At 35.4% G+C, this 18,927-nt stretch overlaps 1 protein-coding gene across 1 annotated transcript in view; it reads left to right on the plus strand.

Moving 5' to 3' along the window:
- chn1 (chimerin 1) overlaps window positions 1–18,927 on the plus strand; it is a 72,586-nt gene that overhangs the window by 48,551 nt on the left and 5,108 nt on the right. Inside the window, exons 7-9 of the mRNA XM_039647304.2 lie at window positions 5,342–5,419; window positions 8,747–8,831; window positions 16,980–17,153. Of these exons, the coding sequence (XP_039503238.2) occupies window positions 5,342–5,419; window positions 8,747–8,831; window positions 16,980–17,153 (337 nt within the window). The remainder of the gene's footprint in view (window positions 1–5,341; window positions 5,420–8,746; window positions 8,832–16,979; window positions 17,154–18,927) is intronic.

Below are 18,927 nucleotides of genomic sequence, written 5' to 3' on the forward strand. Positions count from 1 at the left end.
TAAAAAGCATAATAGGACCCTTTAATTAAAAAACCTTTAACTGTGATAATGATGCAACATATGATCAGCATATGATGTGTCCAAATCTCTCTCTCTCTCTCAAATTCATATCTGAAAATGATCTTTATTGGCATGAGAATTGTATCAATGTGTTGCCAAAGCATTTCTAAACAAAAATTACTGCAAATCATCATACATGTACATAATATACATACATAATTAACCTTCAAATGGTCTTGGTTTGCTGTTTACACTTCTGGGCTTCGGGGTCTATCCGACCCCAACTATTGATTGAGTAATTGTACAAAAAATATACATTTTTAATCATACAAATAATATATCATTTTTTTTTCTTTACTTCTCATCTATTCATTAAAGCTACACTGTGTAACACTTTTAGTTTATTCTTAGCTAAAAACACTCAGTTCTTTCAAAAATATGTATATTTACTTACTTAGTATTCTCGTGAGTGTATAATATGCCATTGAAAATACATACGGATAAGGGGTTCGCCATGTTGCCCCTACATCTTGAAAGTACATTAGCCAAAGAGGGACATACCCGTTAATTCAAGCTTCGCCTTTCGCGTTTACGTTTGCGTTAACACTCATGGACGAGGTCGAACTGGAAGCCTTGTTCATCTTGGACCACATTGACCACCGTAGGAGTTAAAACGAAATCAGAATTGAGAGGAACAGAAACTAATATTCACTGGATGGTCATATACCTTTTCACCACTAGATGGAGGTAAATATCACACAGTGTAGCTTTAATGCTGTGTTTTTGGAGATATAAAGTACTTTTGTATCCATATACCACACAATTCCTCAACAACACCATTAGCTTTCCCAGACAGCAAACTGACATTGAATCAACGTGGAAACGACGTCTCTCATGACATTGAAACAACGTTGATTTTGCTCATCGAATTAACGTTGAACCAACGTCAGACGCGGCATTCTTCAAAGCTAAATGAAAATCGAAAATTGGTTTGCTTTCATAACGTTGAAACAACGCGTTGATTTCAAGTTGATTTTCCGTTAGTTTTGAAAGAATGACGCGTCTGACGTTGGTTCAACGTTAATTCGATGAGCAAAACAATGTCAGATCAACGTTGTTTCGATGTCATGTTTCCACGTTGATTCAATGTCAGTTTGCTATCTGGGTTAGCATTAGCATATGAAATGTTTTTTTTTTTTTTTTTAATGATGCATTGCATTTATGCTGTAGTACTAGACCTTCAATTCTGTGTAAAAAAAAATTCAGATTTATGCCAGATTTTTTTTTTTTTTGTGTGACACATGAAGAAAATATATTTAGTTTTTTTTTTTTCACATTTCCTATTCATTTCAATGTGGGGTCATATTGACCCCGAAGACCAGAAGTGTAAACATTTGTTTTACACACCTTCAGAACAACCGAATCAAGTGTGTGTGTGTGTATAGATAGATAATGTATGAAGAGTCACGAAATCTTATTCCACTGAGATGAAGGGAACCTTTTTTTTATTAAGTAAAAGTCGATTCAAGTCAAGGGACCCCATGACCCGATTGAGGGTTACGTAGAACAGTTTATGAACATTTCAGAATTCTGTGAACAATTTAGAATTCAATGTTTGTGTGTGTGTGTGTGTGTGTGTGTGTGTGTGTGATTGAGTGAGTGCATCACTGATTAGTCGCTGACTCTCTTTTTGTAACGAGTGTATCTTGCCGTTAGTATGATAGATGCAATCTCTTTTTTCACCTAATCGATTTTGAAATTATGTTTTTTTAGTTTAATTTTATGAAGTTAGGGCAAAGTATTTCACATTTTTGTGTAAAATATTCCTCTGATGTCCTCATGGTTGGGACGGCTGGTGAGGAAGTATTGCTCTGTCTCCACTTCTCCCTGCTCACAGTACAGGCAGATCTCGATCTCTCTCTCTCTCTCTCTCTCTCTCTCTCTCTCTCTCTCTCTCCATCATCTTCATCATCATCATCAGACTGAATGAGGGATCCCACAGACAGATGGATTTTGACTGGTGTGGTTTTGGGAGAAGAAAGGAAAAGCCTTGAATTATCCATTCTTCTCCTCCGCCCATTTATGACCATCGTTTTGAAAAATCAATCTAGTCAATTAGAGATCAGACAGATCAGTTCCTGCCAACACACAATCTGGGACTGCGCTCCTCGAAGCGGCATGTGTGTGAAATGACCCGGGATGGCATTGTGAACACACCTGGTACAGTCTTGTGTGTGTGTGTGTGTGCGCAGAGATAGGCCACTTTCATCTGAGCTCCAGCGGTTTCATGTTCTCCGTCTCCGTTTGGCTTATTGATCTGGAAGCCAGAGGCGGGAGGTCTCTCTACGTTTGGGCACTTTACTCTCTGTGCTGGAGAGAATCGAGTCCTCTATTGATCAAAGAGACGTGTGTGTGTGTGTGTGTTGGCGTGTCAGGATCCAACATACTGCTCTGAGAAGAGAATCCAGCTGAGATAAGAGAGGACGATTGAGGTAGAGTGTATTCGATATAATTAAAATTCTGTTCAAACTTCACATTGAAGAGTTGAGATTTGAAGAGCTTCACACATGGTCAATTTATATAAAAATAGATCTCTACGTTTTATTAAAGGGATACTCCACTTTTTTTTGGAAATAGGCTTATTTTATAACTCCCTCAGGGTTAAACATTTGAGGTTTACCAGTTTTCGAATCCATTCAGCCGGTTTTCTGATATTTAGAGGAATATCAGTAACCAGACAGTTTCTGGTCTCATTGACTTCCATTGTAGGAAAAAATATATACTATGGAAGTCAATGAGACCAGAAACTGTCTGGTTACTGATATTCCTCTAAATATCAGAAAATCGGCTGAATGGATTCGAAAATGGTAAAACCCAACTGTTTAACTCTGGGGAAGTTGTAAAATGAGCCTATTTCCAAAAAAAAGTGGAGTATCCCTTTAAGAGCGGGAATGGTGCTTGCCCATGCAAACTATATTAAAAAAATGAACCTCAGAAACGCACCCATGTCTTTCAAAACTTAAGCCTATTCATCATCCTGGCCGATATATCAGTGTATCACTAATGTACAGAATAATGATAATAGCACATAAACCGAGACTGTCCCACACACTCTTCTTGAGAACGACCCAGAGTCGTCTGGCTGATGCTGTCGCTGTGATTTATGATTGGAGAAGTGTGTCCGTGTGTGATTGAGACGAAACACTCGCGCTCGTTTGTAAAGCAGGAAGTTGATTTAGTTACACACAGTAAACCTGATGTATCCAGTGTCCAATAAGGACATTCACTCCACTTGAATTGGGTTTAAATGTTATTTATGGGAAATCCATTTCATTGAACAGTAAATGTGACATGAAATATTGATTTGAAATCACTGGCATGATACAAGAGATGTGATACCAGCACATTTAAGGTGTAGTTAGGAAATTGGTTGGTCAGTTCAGCTTCAGGATAGATAAAAACACATTTGACCACAGAATGATGCGATTGGCCAATCACAGTCGAGTATTCCAGAGGGCCAATGGTAGCTATCGAATGGCAAAGGCTGTGAAGTGATGAATGTCGGCCAGTGTTTGTAGTGTCACACAAACTCTTTAACACAAGTCTGAGTGCATTTAACATCTTCCGGTCCAAATTTTCCAGCAAAATAAAAGTTTGATTATTTTACCTTTCAAAATTGAGAATGGAAATACATATTTTTTCTTAAAATCTTGATTTTAAGAAAATCTTATTTCTTCATTTTTATATATGTATGTATATATATATATATGTGTGTGTGTATGTATGTATGTATATATATATACGTATATATATATATATATATATTTATATTTACATATATATATATATATATATATATATTAGGGCTGTGAAACGATTAATCACGATTAATCACATCTAAAATAAAAGTTTGTGTTTACATAATATATGTGGGTGCACTGTGTATAATTATTTTATATATATATAAATACACACACATGCTTGTATATATTTAAGAAATATTTTCATGTATATACTGTAAATAGATTAATATATAATTTATATTATATATAAGTATAAATATTTAATATATAAATAATATTTTTTTCTTAAATATACATGCATGTGTGTGTAGTTATATACAAAATAATTCTACACAGTGCACCCACATATATTATGTAAACACAAACGTTATTTTGGATGCGATTAATTGCGATTAATCGCTTCACAGCCCTAATATATATATATATATATATATAGTATTAAAATATGTATCATAATATTATTATGGTTAATGGTTGATTTGAAAATGAATTATAGATGTGTGTAAAGATTAGTAATGCACTGTTAGTACTTTTACAGTTATAACATATTAATAATATTTTTTCTGAAATACATATATTTTTGGTTTCACAGTGAAATATTTTTATAGTATCTTTCTTTAGTATACTAATAATTATTATTATTCTTTTATATTGATGTATAACCACAACATTTTGCTCCTGTACAAGCAATCACAGCAAATCTGGAATTTTTTGAAAGATTTTTGTATCGCAATTTGATTTTTGTTTTTGCCCAAATGGTGCATCTCTAGCACATAGTGTGGGTTGTGTTTATGGTACATTCATGTGCTTTTATTAGAGGAAAATGAGCTCAGAGCTCATCCGTGACTCATTCACCTCTCATTACAGTCCCACTCCTTATCTCTTGCTCTCTCTCTCTCTCTCTCTCTCTCTCTCTCTCTCTCTCTCAGCCCACTCATGCGGTGGATTGGGGGGTTGGTTGCTGTAAGGTGGGGTGAGCTCACGGATAAAGCTCTGCTGGGATTGGCTGATTTGAGCTGTGTAATTCAGTGTGACTGTGTTTGGGTCCTCCCTCTCTCTCTCTTTGAGGCAGCGCTCCAGTGAGGATATCTTCAGTTCGCAGGCAGGACAGGATTAACTCAACAACTCATCTCATCTGCATATAGATGCCCAGGGAGAAGCTCTCTCACACACACACACACACACACAAACTCTCAGGGCTTCATACATCCGTGGAAAGGACTCTATTTGGACTAATTGGATGTTCATATTGGTGATTGAATAGATTTTTTTCAGCATCAGATGTCCGGCAGAAGATGTAGTAGAGTCTGTTAGAAGACCTCGGAGTTGCGCAGAGTTTATTCGTTCGGGGTGTTTGGTGCGAGATGCCGTCCCGCGAGTCCTACGTGGTCCGTAAGCAGGACAAGTCGCTGGTGCACAAGGCCAAGGCCGAGGGAAAGGAGCAGGGCATGGTGGCGGCGGCTCTGGGGATGAAGATGAGTCCTCAGAAACCTCCCGCCACTCTCTGGCAACCTCTCAAACTGTTTGCTTATTCGCAGCTCACGTCGCTGGTCCGGCGAGCCACGCTGAAGGAGAGCGAGCGCGCGCCCAAGTACGAGAAAGTCCACAACTTCAAGGTAAGGTCCTGCTACAACTCACTGGGTCGTTTTACTAGAAATGATGTTGGAATGAAAAAAGGTAACCCTCAAACCGTATTCGCTTTATAGCCCTTAATCCTGTAATTGTGGACAAATGTGGTCACAGAGGTCCTAATCCTAATTTTTATTTATTATAAATGTTATATCACTGTCTTCGATAAAGTTTTGTCTATCCATTTTTGGTGTTTTCTTTTATTTTGGGGGTATTTTTGAATTTATTTACTTCAAAAAGTACCATATTTTCTACGTAAATTATTCTTATTTTTATGTTTTATTTTTTTAATTACATTAAAATATCATTCCAATAAGTTCTTAGAGCTAAAACCTAAAGATGAAGTGACTTTGCTGTCACCTGGTGTCTTATTTTGGCTTATTTTAGAGTGCTGCAAATTACAGTTTTTCCCATTCATTTCTATGGGTGCCCATTTTTGACCCAAATATGACCCAAAGGATTTTTTTTCACCCACTTAACATTGTAGAATTGAGTCCAAAAAAATTGTGTGTGTTCAGGAGGCAAACTTAGGAAAAGGAGCCAAGTCTCTTACCGCTCAGATCAAGGGAAGAATTTTTAAAAAAATAAATCAAAACTATTTTGCCCACATTTGTCCAGAATACGGTTTTAGGGTTAATGTAAAACGGAATTTAAAGTTTAGTTTTGTTACTTGATTGGGTTTTTTTTCTTGTTTTATGTATAAAGCTCACTTCTTTGAGTTTGATTTGTGCTTAAAACAATAAAGAACTAAACTATTTGCTAATGGGATGAGAAATGGAAATGTTTTTTGGTATATTACCAATAAATAATAATTGGTAATATTATTATTTGTTGTGTATCAACATTTGTTACGTATTCCATCAAAATGCTCCGCTCTTTTCTGTGATTCATTGAAATATTTTGTAAATGTTAAGTTGTTGTGACATTAGAAAACAACAAAAAAGAATACAAAAAAATGTTGTCCAATTTTTTTTTTAAGTTTATTTTTGAATTAAATGGGATAAGAAAATAAACTTAGTAATATGTTTGGTAAATAATATTGGTATTATCATTTGTGGTGAATCAACATTATGTTCTGTCATAATTTTTCGAAATAATTGAAATGTTTTGTACATTTTAAGTTTTTGTGACATTATAAAGGAAAGCCACAAAATTTGATAGAATTTGAAGTTAATCTTAATTCTTAATAATTAAAATCTTAATTTTTCTTGTTTCATGCATAAAGCTAGATTAATTAAGTTTAATTTCTGCTTAAAACAAGAACAAAAGCTATTTGCTAATGGTTAAGAAAATAATATTTTTGGTAAATAATGTTGGTAATATTATTATTTGTGGTGTATCATCATTTTTTTATTTACTAATGGTTAAGAAAATAATATTTTCGGTGAATAATGTTGGTAATATTATTATTTGTGGTGTATCTTCATTTTTTAATTAATTAATTAATTAATTTATTTATTTATTTATTTATTTATTTATTTTTGCATTCTGTCAAAATGGTCTCAATTCTGTCTCAATTGGACCATGATTCATTTAAATGTTTTGGCAATCGTGTAATTTTTTAAGCAAATATGTCATAGGATGTTATGCAAATTCTCCCCAAATGTGATTTAAACCCGTCCCGAGGGGTGTGTTGTTGCCGTGGCAGCGGTGCAGGTTTCAGGAGACGTTGGAGGAGTTAACCGTGAATCTGTTTTAGGCCAGAGGTTGGGAAAAACAAATGGAATAAATGCATCTTCTGTTTGTATTGGAGAGGAAGGGAGCGCGAGGGAGGTTGTGTGGGGTGACAGATGGAGAGATTAGGAACTGATAAAGGGATGGTAAACAGCAGTGTTTCCTCGTTCGGCTTGAATCATGAGCAGATCCTGCCGTCCCGTCCCGTCCCGTCTCCCGCCTCGTGTTCTGTAAACCTCACAGACTGCTGACTCCACAAACACCTCTTTCTCTCACGCCTGCTTTTCTCCTGTTTGCCGCATGGTTATCCCCCGTTCGAGACGCTGGTTTCATCAGCAGGACAGTTAATAAGAAGTTATTTTGGTTAGACACATGGAGATCATTACACACTAAGCATTGCATTACAGTAAATAAACCCATGTACAAGTATACAGTACAGTCAAATTCAACATTATCAGTTTATTCACTATAGAATATGACAATATGACTAGACCCTCACACATGAATGATGTTGAATATCTGATGGCTGTTACATTTACACTCTCAGAAAAAAAGGTACAAAAGCTGTCACTGGGGCTGTACCTTTTCAAAAGGTACACTTTTGTCCATTTTAGGTACTAATTTGTAGGTTTTATGTGCTAATATATACATTTTATGTGCTAATATGTACATTTTTGGTGCTAATATGTACATTTCAGGTACTAATATGTACATTTTAGGTGCTAATAGGTGCTAATATGTACATTTTAGGTACTAATATGTACAGTTTAAGTGTTGATATGTTAATTTTAGGTGCTAATATGTACCATTAAGGTACCAATATGCACCCTTAAGGTACAAAAGTGTACCTTTTGAAAAGGTACAGCCCCAGTGACAGCTTTTGTACCTTTTTTTCTGAGAGTATAAATACAAACTTACATAATAGCAGTTTAGCTCAAACTATCATCAAGCAATGCTTCATGTCAGTCTGTGTGTAAAAAGCTCGCATTAGTAATTACAGAAAACACACTTCAGCAAAACGTGCTCAGCTCAAAGTGAATGAATCATTTTTGGTCCCAAATGTTACTGGTAGTCACTGTGTGAATCATTTTTGGGTATAATATGTCAGTTTACTTGATTTTTCTATCCTCACTTACAAAATGAACTATAGTGTCCTGAACACACTATTAAAAAATATTAAAAATGATATGTTGTCCGAATAATTTTTGGTTTGACTGTATAAGAAATATATGGAAATGTTTTAGGTAAACTGATACCAGCGACGACACTTACAGTTATGAATAAGAAACAAGGCTTTCTTTTGATAATCAAGCTTTTCTTTGTCCTCTTTTCCATAAAGCGCTGAAATCCCCTCAGCTCTGTAAATATGAAATCTGTTAAATTCCTCAGGCCTCTTTTATATGTAAATAGGGCACTTCTCACGTTGATGTCGGTTTGATGTACATGGATTTCATCATCTACTGTAAGACGGCTGTGGTGTTGCTGGTGTGTCCCGTACGACCGCATGATTGGGCGAGCTGTAACCTGGAGAGAGCGAGCAAGAGAGCAGGGCTTTCCTCTCTCTCTCTCTCTCTCTGATTAATTGAGATTGGATTAATCAGAATGAGCTGTGACCGCTCACGCATGTGTGTGTCCCGCAGGTGCACACCTTCAGAGGGCCACACTGGTGCGAGTACTGCGCCAACTTCATGTGGGGACTCATCGCTCAGGGGGTCAAATGTGCAGGTAAATCAACACAGACACACACCATGCAAACATGTTCTTGCTCTCCACCTATTTCCACAGTTTTTATATACAGTAGTTATGTTATGATGTAGTTATTATTAGAGTTTCATTTTATTACTTTTTATAATATGTATTGAATATTTACATACATTCAAATTCATATATATATATATAGTGCATATATATTATTTTACACAGGAGAACTTTAAAGTTTCCAACTATCTCATTTGAAATTTGAAGTCGTTTATTTTGTCTGAGAATGGAAGAGAATTCCAGATTCCAGTTCCAGATTTAATTTTTTTTTTTTTTGTATTTTTTTTTTTACTGTGAACTCAAACAGAACCTCCTGAAGTTTGGCTATTTATCATTGGAAAGTATTACCTGGATGTTCTAGATTTCCAGATTTTTATTAATAACATTATTATTATTATTATTATTATTATTATTATTATAGGCGCTTTTCAGTGAAAACTGGTGTTTTTTTATTTACTGACAATGTAGATGTGTCCAAAAAAGTTCAGCAATTAAAGTATGTATAATATGTCGTAGATAATATATAGTATATCACTGTCATGCGTTCTCATTGGTTTACGCTCTTTTGTTATGGGTCGTCATCGCTGTCCTGTGTTCTCATTGGTTTACACTCTTTTGTTATGGGTCGTCATCGCTGTCCTGTGTTCTCATTGGTTTACGCTCTGTTGTTATGGATCATCATCGCTGTCCCGTGTTCTCATTGGTTTACACTCTTTTGTTATGGATTGTCATCGCTGTCCTGTGTTCTCATTGGTTTATGCTCTATTGTTATGGGTCGTCATCACTGTTCTGCGTTCTCATTGGTTTACACTCTTTTGTTATGGATCATCATCGCTGTCATGCATTCTCATTGGTTTACGCTCTTTTGTTATGGGTCGTCATCGCTGTTCTGCGTTCTCATTGGTTTACGTTCTATTGTTTGGGTCGTCATCGCTGTTCTGCGTTCTCATTGGTTTACGCTCTATTGTTATGGATCATCATCACTGTTCTGCGTTCTCATTGGTTTACGTTCTATTGTTTGGGTCGTCATCACTGTTCTGTGTTCTCATTGGTTTACGCTCTTTTGTAATGGATCATCGTTGTTCTGTGTTCTCATTGGTTTACGCTCTATTGTTATGGATCGTCATCGCTGTCCTGCGTTCTCATTGGTTTACGCTCTTTTGTTATGGATTATCATCGTTGTTCTGTGTTCTCATTGGTTTACGCTCTTTTGTTATGGATTATCATCGTTGTTCTGTGTTCTCATTGGTTTTACGCTCTATTGGTATGGATCGTCATCGCTTTTATGTGTTCTCATTGGTTTATGATCTATTGTTATGGATCGTCATCGCTGTCCTGTGTTCTCATTGGTTTACGCTCTTTTGTTATGGGTCATCATCGCTGTCCCGCGTTCTCATTGGTTTACGCTCTTTTGTTATGGATCGTCATCGCTGTCCTGTGTTCTCATTGGTTTACGCTCTATTGTTATGGATCGTCATCACTGTCCTGCGTTCTCATTGGCTTACGCTCTTTTGTTATGGATCGTCATCGCTGTCCTGTGTTCTCATTGGTTTACGCTCTGTTGTTATGGATCGTCATCGCTGTCCTGCGTTCCTATTGGTTTACACTCTGTTGTTATGGACACAAATACAACGTCTTACCAGTTCTGTCAAACAAAGTATTAGATATGACTGACAGATATCGTAAACTAATGAAGACGGAGAATTTGAGTGTGTGCTGCCATTCTCAGCGCCGCCCATCAAAATAAAAGTCCCGCTTCCAACACATCGGCCAATCAGAAACACTTATTTACCAATGCCAATATTTTAAAAATACCAAATATCGGCTGATATGTCGGCCTTGGCGATATATCGGTCGACCACTAGTGTGTGTGTGTGTAGAGCTCATATAGGTCAGTGTGTTCACTCTGGATGAGGAATATGTGAGTGCTGATTAGCGTGTGGAGTGCACATAGCCTGGCCTACATCTGCGAGAAACAGACTGTTCTGAACACTGGCATCATGATGAAAGCAGACAGATGAAAACTTACTTATAGGTTTCATTCTTTATTATAGCAGACATGATTTTAAAAGAAAATGTCCATTAATTGTGTTTTTAGTGCAAAAAGGGTATTTTTAAATACACATTAGGAGACACATTATCTCTGTTGAATTCAGTCTTGTTCTTCAAATGAATGTTATTGTGGTTGGTCGGTTGTGTATGTTTTAATGATTTATTTATACGATAATGTGAGTGACACATGTGTTTTCATGAACTGACTTCATGAATAATGCATGCAACTATTTTGAAAGCAGCTTGTGTTCAAAATCCCTTATTCTGAGACCCTTTTTACGCTACTTGTATCCACCTCCTTTTCTCACCCTTTCTCTCTCTCTCTCTCTCTCTCTCTCTCTCTCTCTCTATCTCTCTCTCTCTCCCTCTCTATCTTTATCTCTCTCGCTCGCTCTCTCTCTTTCTATCTATCTCTCTCTCTCATATATTCTGTGATGCCACCAGAAACTAGGGCATTGAAATCTCATTTGATGTAGAGATTTGCATTCAGTGTTGCGATCTGACATGCTTTCTTCTTTCTTTTGCTTTTTGTCTGAGAGAGTGAGTCTGGGAGCTGTGTGCTGGGTGTCTGCCAGCCCCAGTGCCCGGGCATGTTGTGCCACATTGCCTCATGAGAGGATAAAGACACACACACACACACACACACTCGGCCCAGGCCATCATGGCAGAGGCTGAAAACAAAGCTGGCATGTCTTTATAATGAGAAGAGGGGCTGAGAGCTCTTTACACACACACACACATTGAAATTCAGGGCTCGTAGCAGCACTGGGTCACACGGTGTGTGAATTTCAGGAGACTGGAACACTTTCACAGAAAGAGAAAACACCTGAATAAAGCCCAAGATATTTGCTTTATAACACCTCTGGGTTACTCTTAATTTAAGTCATGCATGTTCTTACTGCATTAGGTTCATAATGCTTTATAATATGCATAAATTAAATGATTGTAACCCCAGTTGCATTTTCACATGATAAAACCTGAAAATGTCATGAGATAAATGCATTAAAATGCATGTGTATATTGTAACTGTGGCTTAAGCAAAGTTATTGACTCTGGTCCATTGAGTTATTGGAAATGAATGTGCAGATGATGCAGTTTCTCCTTGGGCGTGCATTCAATTTCTAATCATTTGAGGGAACGAAATCATTTACAGTAGATTATTATGTCTTTTCTCAGACATTGTGAATGCATTATAATGCATTTTGCAGGTTATAATTAACTAAAACTTAAAGTCCCCCTGTAGTCAACCATTTTATCCCTTAAAACTCATCTGTGTAATTCACCAAAATTACATATTTAAAAAAAAAAAATTCCTTAAAAAAGTCTGTCTTAAAATAGCTTGAATGTAACTCTACACCCTTCCCTCATTTAGTATATGCGGTTCTATGAATATGCAAATGATCATTTTAAACTAAAACGCATATGGTACTATACTGAACTATACTAAAAATGATAGACGCATTCAAAAAAAAAAACTTGGAAAAATTTAAAATGACAAGCAAACAACTACATTACTAAAACTAAATCTAAATAAAAAAATCGAATTCAAAATATTAACTAAAACTATAATACTGATGCTATGATGCTAAACAATTAGTATAATGCGTTTTATATACTGGCTTTAAATAAACCCCCTTTTTTTCATCTAATAATGCTCACAATGAAAATCTATTATATTTGATCAGTCCCGACAGCTTAAAGGCAGAGGTGTGTTAGTTGTGTACGGTGATGAACATGGCCTCAGCAGACCTCAGCTCACGCACTGAACGCATTAGAGATGTGCCCTCTATTAGCGCCTGTCTCCTCCGCTTATCATAAACCTCGCTCTTCTTTTTCAAAAATAATTACAGTTCTGCATGGCTGAAGTCTCACGACGCCAGAGCCGCTCAAGGGGCCGTTTTTAATCACACGCCGCAGAATCTTTACAATAAGTGTCAACGGATCATTCACTATACACTCTTTAAAATATTGGCATCGCAAATATTCGTCACGCTAAGAAAATAATGGTTCTTTTGAGATTCTTTAATTATTTTTTTTTTGCATGCAATGATTTAGATTAGACTTCATTATAATTCCAGGTGTCAAAAGAAGAACAAATCTATTGCCACATTGTTTTGAGATTAAAAAAAAAATGAATCCAGACGCCAGCTATAGATTATATTTTGGGGATTATATCATATGATGTTCAGTTTTTACATCCTGACTTGTTTATTTGTTTAAAAAGACCATAATATGTTCTTTCAGACAACGACTTGAAATCTTTATCTTCCATGTGTTGTGTACGTTGTTTGGTGTAAGCGTACTCATAATGAAAGACGTCTGAAAAGACTAGTAGTTTAGCATAATATTATGGTTATGGTTTCTTTAAAAAAGCAGTTCAAAAATAGTATTTTTTTAAATAAAATTGTCCACCAATCGCCAGTGTGGTTTAACTAACATGCCGTGAACCGTTTGTTGTCATGTGACAGGAGAAATAAGAAACAATGCCGTAGAGAGAATTTAAAAAAATTCTAGAAAATAGCACATAATTTGACTTATGACATCATAACTTTATACTCACAATCGAAAATATCATGGTTTGTAAAAGAAAAGATAAGCTTTTACGTTTATTGGGAAAAAAGTGCAGTACACATAAGTCATTAAACCATTTTTTTCAGGAATATATGAAATTAATGTGAATACAAAGATTATATTTCTAAGAACATAACACGTGCATTTTAATATAGGTTTTAGCTTATAATTCAGGGACGCACCGATATGAAAATTTTGGCCAATACGATAACCGATATTCTATATTTTAAAAGCCGATAACCGATATTCTATGTTTTAAAAGCCGATAATTTATATTTTGAAAGCCGATAAACGATATTCTATATTTTGAAAGCCGATAACCAATATTCTACATTTTGAAAGCCAATAACCGATATTCTATATTTTAAAAGCCGATAACCGATATTCTATATTTTAAAAGCCAATAACCGATATTCTTCATTTTAAAAGCCGATAGCCGATATTTTACATTTTGAAAGCTGATAACCAATATTCTATATTTTGAAAGCCGATAACCGATATTCTGTATTTTAAAAGCTGATAACTCATGTTCTACATTTTAAAAGCCAATAACCGATATTCTTCATTTTAAAAGTCAATAGCCGATATTTTACATTTTGAAAGCCGATAACCGATATTCTATATTTTGAAAGCCGATAACCGATATTCTATATTTTAAAAGCCGATAGCCGATATTCTATATTTTAAAAGCCAATAACCGATATTCTTCATTTTGAAAGCCGATAGCCGATATTTTACATTTTGAAAGCTGATAACCAATATTCTATATTTTGAAAGTCGATAACCGATATTCTGTATTTTAAAAGCTGATAACTCATGTTCTACATTTTAAAAGCCAATAACCGATATTCTTCATTTTAAAAGTCAATAGCCGATATTTTACATTTTGAAAGCCGATAACCGATATTCTATATTTTGAAAGCCGATAACCGATATTCTATTTTTAAAAGCTGATAACCGATATTCTATATCCGTTATCGGTTATTCTATATCGGTATAAAAGCCGATAACCGATATTCTATATTTTCAAAAGCGGATAACCAATATTTTGTCTGATAAATGTAAATTCTCATTTTAAACTTTTGAAAGTCTGATTAGGAAAACAAAACTCTCACCAGTAAAAGCCATGCCTCAAGCACACTATTATAATGTTTTTATAATAATTGCATATAGACTACATGACAGACTTGTTACTCTGCACTGTATTTTCTTTTTTCAAGTGATTTCTATCATATTTCAAAAAATTCAAAAGTATCACGGCGAACAGTGCACATCTTAAGTGTCTTAACTGAAAGAAATAATCCATTATTTATCAACTTTAATAAATCGACCAAATTTTCTTAACGTGGGGATAACAATAACATTAAAAAGAGCAAATATTGTCCGATACCGATATGGTGGCCGATATATCGGCATCCCTATTCCTTTAAAACATGACTTCAGAATGACAGTCTGGTGGTTTTTAAATTTTAAATCTTAAAGCCAGTCAGAGAGCAGAGCATTTGGCCCATTTACTGCAGAAATGAGGTCTGGTGTCGCCCACAGGTCTCTCTCTCTCTCTCTCTCTCTCTCTCTCTCTCCCTCTCCCTCCTCCAGGTCACGTTGTTGTCTCTCACACTGAACTCATCTGCCCTGAGCTCTCTCTCTTTCAGCTGCTTCTTGTCTCTATTTTCCTTGCGTTCTCAGTCTTCCTCTTTATTTCTATCTTCATCCATGTCTCTGTGGGTCTTGCTTTGAAGCAGCTGGCCCATTTAGGAGGCCACATTATATATTAATCAGCTAATTTGCCTACATTTGCATATGGCGTGTGCGCCCTGGAGTCTGTCTGCACTGGTTGCATGGGTGCAGTTGAGGGGGTTGGTTAGTGTTTGCTGTTCAAAAGAACCAAGTCAACGCTGATATGTGATATTTAATATTATTAGGGCTGTCAAACGATTAATCGCGATTAATCACATCCAAAATAAAAGTTTGTGTTTACATAATATAAGTGTGTGCACTGTGTGTAATAATTTTGTATATATATAAAAACACACACATGCATGTATATTTAAGAAAAAAAATATTATTTATTTATAAAATATTGATATTTATATATATAAAATAATTATTCACAGTGCACCCATATATATATATATACCGTATATATATATATATATATATATATATATATATATATATTTTTTTTTTTTTTTTTTTAATTTCTCAAGTTCATTTCCCAGAAATTTGTTTGAGAGGCCTAACATAACATTGGCTCAACCAATAGCATGAGTTTGGGGGCGGGATTATCTATTTGTCCCACCAATGGAAGACAGAGGGAATGTTTGAGAAAAATAAAAAATTTGTAATTCAGGCTCATTTGTGAAGTGAATCTCATTTTACAGTGTCCTTGTTACATGTGAAGAGTTCAGATGCAAAAGCCTCTAAATGCCATTTGAAATTTTCTTGTAGAATGATCATTTTTATCAAGCTTGTATATTTAAGTTTAGTGATTTCACTTAAATGGCAATGACGATTGCCTATTAATTGGTATTTAAGTGAAATTACTGAACTTAAATATACAAGTTTGATAAAAATCATCATTCAAGAAGAAAATTTCAAATGGCATTTAGAGGCTTTTGCATCTGAACTCTTCATGTACTCACCATAGTAATAACAGTAAATAAACATAATTACGTGCAACTAATCCTGACCATAACCCTATAGTAAATACATGTAGATTATTAGTATTATTACCCCGTACTTAAATATATAATTACACAGTAAGTGTAACCCTTGGTTTAATATTTGTTTCTATATTGTACTTAAATGAAAAAATTTTAATTATGTCATCATTTATTCACCCTCATTGTTTCAAACCTGCACTACTTTCTTTCTTTTGTGGAACGTAAAGAAAATGTTTTGAGGAATATCTTTTGTGGAGATCAATATTCACCCAAAATTGTCTGGTTACCAGCATTCGTCAAATATCTTCCACAAAAGAAAGGTTCGGAACATTTTTTTATTTTTTTTTGGCTTGACTATCTCTTCAATTAGCTCTTTATTTCAGGATCCGATGTGAATAACACACACTTCACTCCTCCAGGGTCTCGGAGATGTATATTTGTGGCGTATGAAGCTGTTAGGTGCCTGAAATTGCTCATGCATATTTTATAAGGCACCATTTGTAGTCCTGGCATGTTCTGTCATCAGCCAAGGTGACACCGCTGAAATCCCCGTCAGCCAATCAGAGCGGCTGACATCACTGATCAGGGGTCGGGAGAGGTCACTGATTAAGCAGAATGAAAGCTCAGCATTCTGCGTAATTTAACTACAGCAAATCAACTTCAGGATCAATAAGATCAGCGTGAAACTGCACACTCCGGACACTTATTCAGTCATTTCAGCACGCCGCATTGATCGCTTCATTTGCTCATTTATTGACCTGGTATTGTTTAGGCAGGAGTAATGGATCAAACGTGTGTGTGTGTGTGTGTGTGTGTGTGTGTTCCTCAGACTGTGGGCTGAACGTCCACAAGCAGTGCTCTAAGATGGTGCCGAACGACTGCAAGCCGGACCTGAAGCACGTGAAGAAGGTGTACAGCTGTGACCTCACCACACTGGTCAAGGCCCACAACACCAAACGGCCCATGGTGGTGGACATGTGCATACGAGAGATCGAGTCCCGAGGTGATCGCATCACACACTTTCATCTAGACTGAACACAGATCAGGGGAGATAACACTTCTATATATCTAGACACTGTCTTTAACTAGTATGTACTTGCATTAAAGCAATAATTGTTAGGTTCAGTGTATTGCTTGTATTGATGTTGTATTGTAAAGCACTTGAGCTGATATTGAGGTCAGCACAGGTTTGGTGTGGGCGAGAGACGCACAGAAAGACTTGAACGAACAATAACACACACATTTATGCCAAAATGTCAGTTTTTTCGAGTATCCTCACAAGAACAGTCTTAAATGAGTTAAATAAAATCTTAAATGGAAGTAAATAGTGGCGAGAGAACGAGATGCGCGAGATCCTGTCAGCAGCGGCGGATCTTAAAGTGACAGGAGCCATTAATTCTGTCTGTCAGTAAAGACAGAGGGAACAGAAAATTACTAACTGCTCTTGACTAAAGAACGCTTGTAGCTTTGATAAGGATTAATCTATATTTCATTTATAATTTATGCAGTGCGGACTGTTTTATAAACTTATTCAATTTATTACAGGTAAAAATGACATTTATTATGGGTTTAAGTGAGGATTGTTTTAACCCTCAGGTGCTCTTCGTTTCTGATCTTCCCGGTCAGAAGTGACCGGACACCTAAAAATTAAATTTCCTCCATCCCAGTAAAACCAATGCAATTTATTTTTGTTGTATAATATTTATTCTTATTAATTTAGTATTTTGAGACAATTTGATTGAATTTATTAATATTTATGCAATATTTATGGTCTATTTTTGCCATGGAAAATATATATATATATTTATATATACAGTATATATATATATATTAACTTTTTCAAAAAATTATTAATGCAGTATTTTAGTTTTATATAGAGTCTAGGCCTTCAGAAAAAAAAAAATATTTTTTGAAGAAAATTAGCACCATCTGTTTACAGTATAGAGAAAAAGCGTAGAATCATGGTATAACCACTAGATGGCATGTTCAGCTCTCTGTGGAGAGGCATGTGAATTCCCCAGATGTTTATGAACACATTTTTTGGGGGGGTGGATTTGAATATATAGTTGAAACAATCTCTAAAACTATTTCTTATTAAAAGAAAAAAATAATAATAAATAAAAAATTGTGAATTTTTGTTTTTTTGTCAATTTCTCATTCATTTCCTATGGAGGTCATTTTTGACCAAAGACCACAAGTGTGACTATTTTTTTAAGACCAATTAGCATGCTCAGATCATGACCTCAATTTTTTTGTGTGTTCACATACATAATGCCATAAAAGTCACCAAGTTTTGTAACACTCTGATGAAGCTGTGATTTTTAAAAATTCAAAACATACTTTTTGTAATGAAAATGTATTGGTGTCTATTTGTATAATAGTGTGTTTGTATGTGTGTGTGTATGGGTGGGTCTGTCTGTTTTGCACTCTAGATGTTGTAGAGTGTCACCCCTTTCCTGCGGTGTACTTTTTTATAGAATTGTGGCTGATTTGTAGATTGTACATACAAAAATTCAGAGATTTTTTTTAAATTATTATTATTTCCCATTCATTTCCTATGGGTCGGTCATTTTTTACCGAAGAGCACTAGTGTGACTATTTTTTTTACGACTACTTAGCCTGCTCGGATCATGACCTCAATTCTTTTTGTGTGTTCACATACATAATGCCATAAAAGTCACCAAGTTTCGTAACATTCCGATGAAGCTGTGATTTTTAAAATTTCAAAATAGAAAATTTTTCGGTCAGAAATGAAAGTTCACTTAAATTAAAAGTTT

Source organism: Pimephales promelas, chromosome 7 (assembly GCF_988280905.1).
Source record: "Pimephales promelas chromosome 7, fPimPro1.hap1.1, whole genome shotgun sequence".
NCBI classification, from domain to species: Eukaryota; Metazoa; Chordata; class Actinopteri; order Cypriniformes; family Leuciscidae; genus Pimephales; species Pimephales promelas.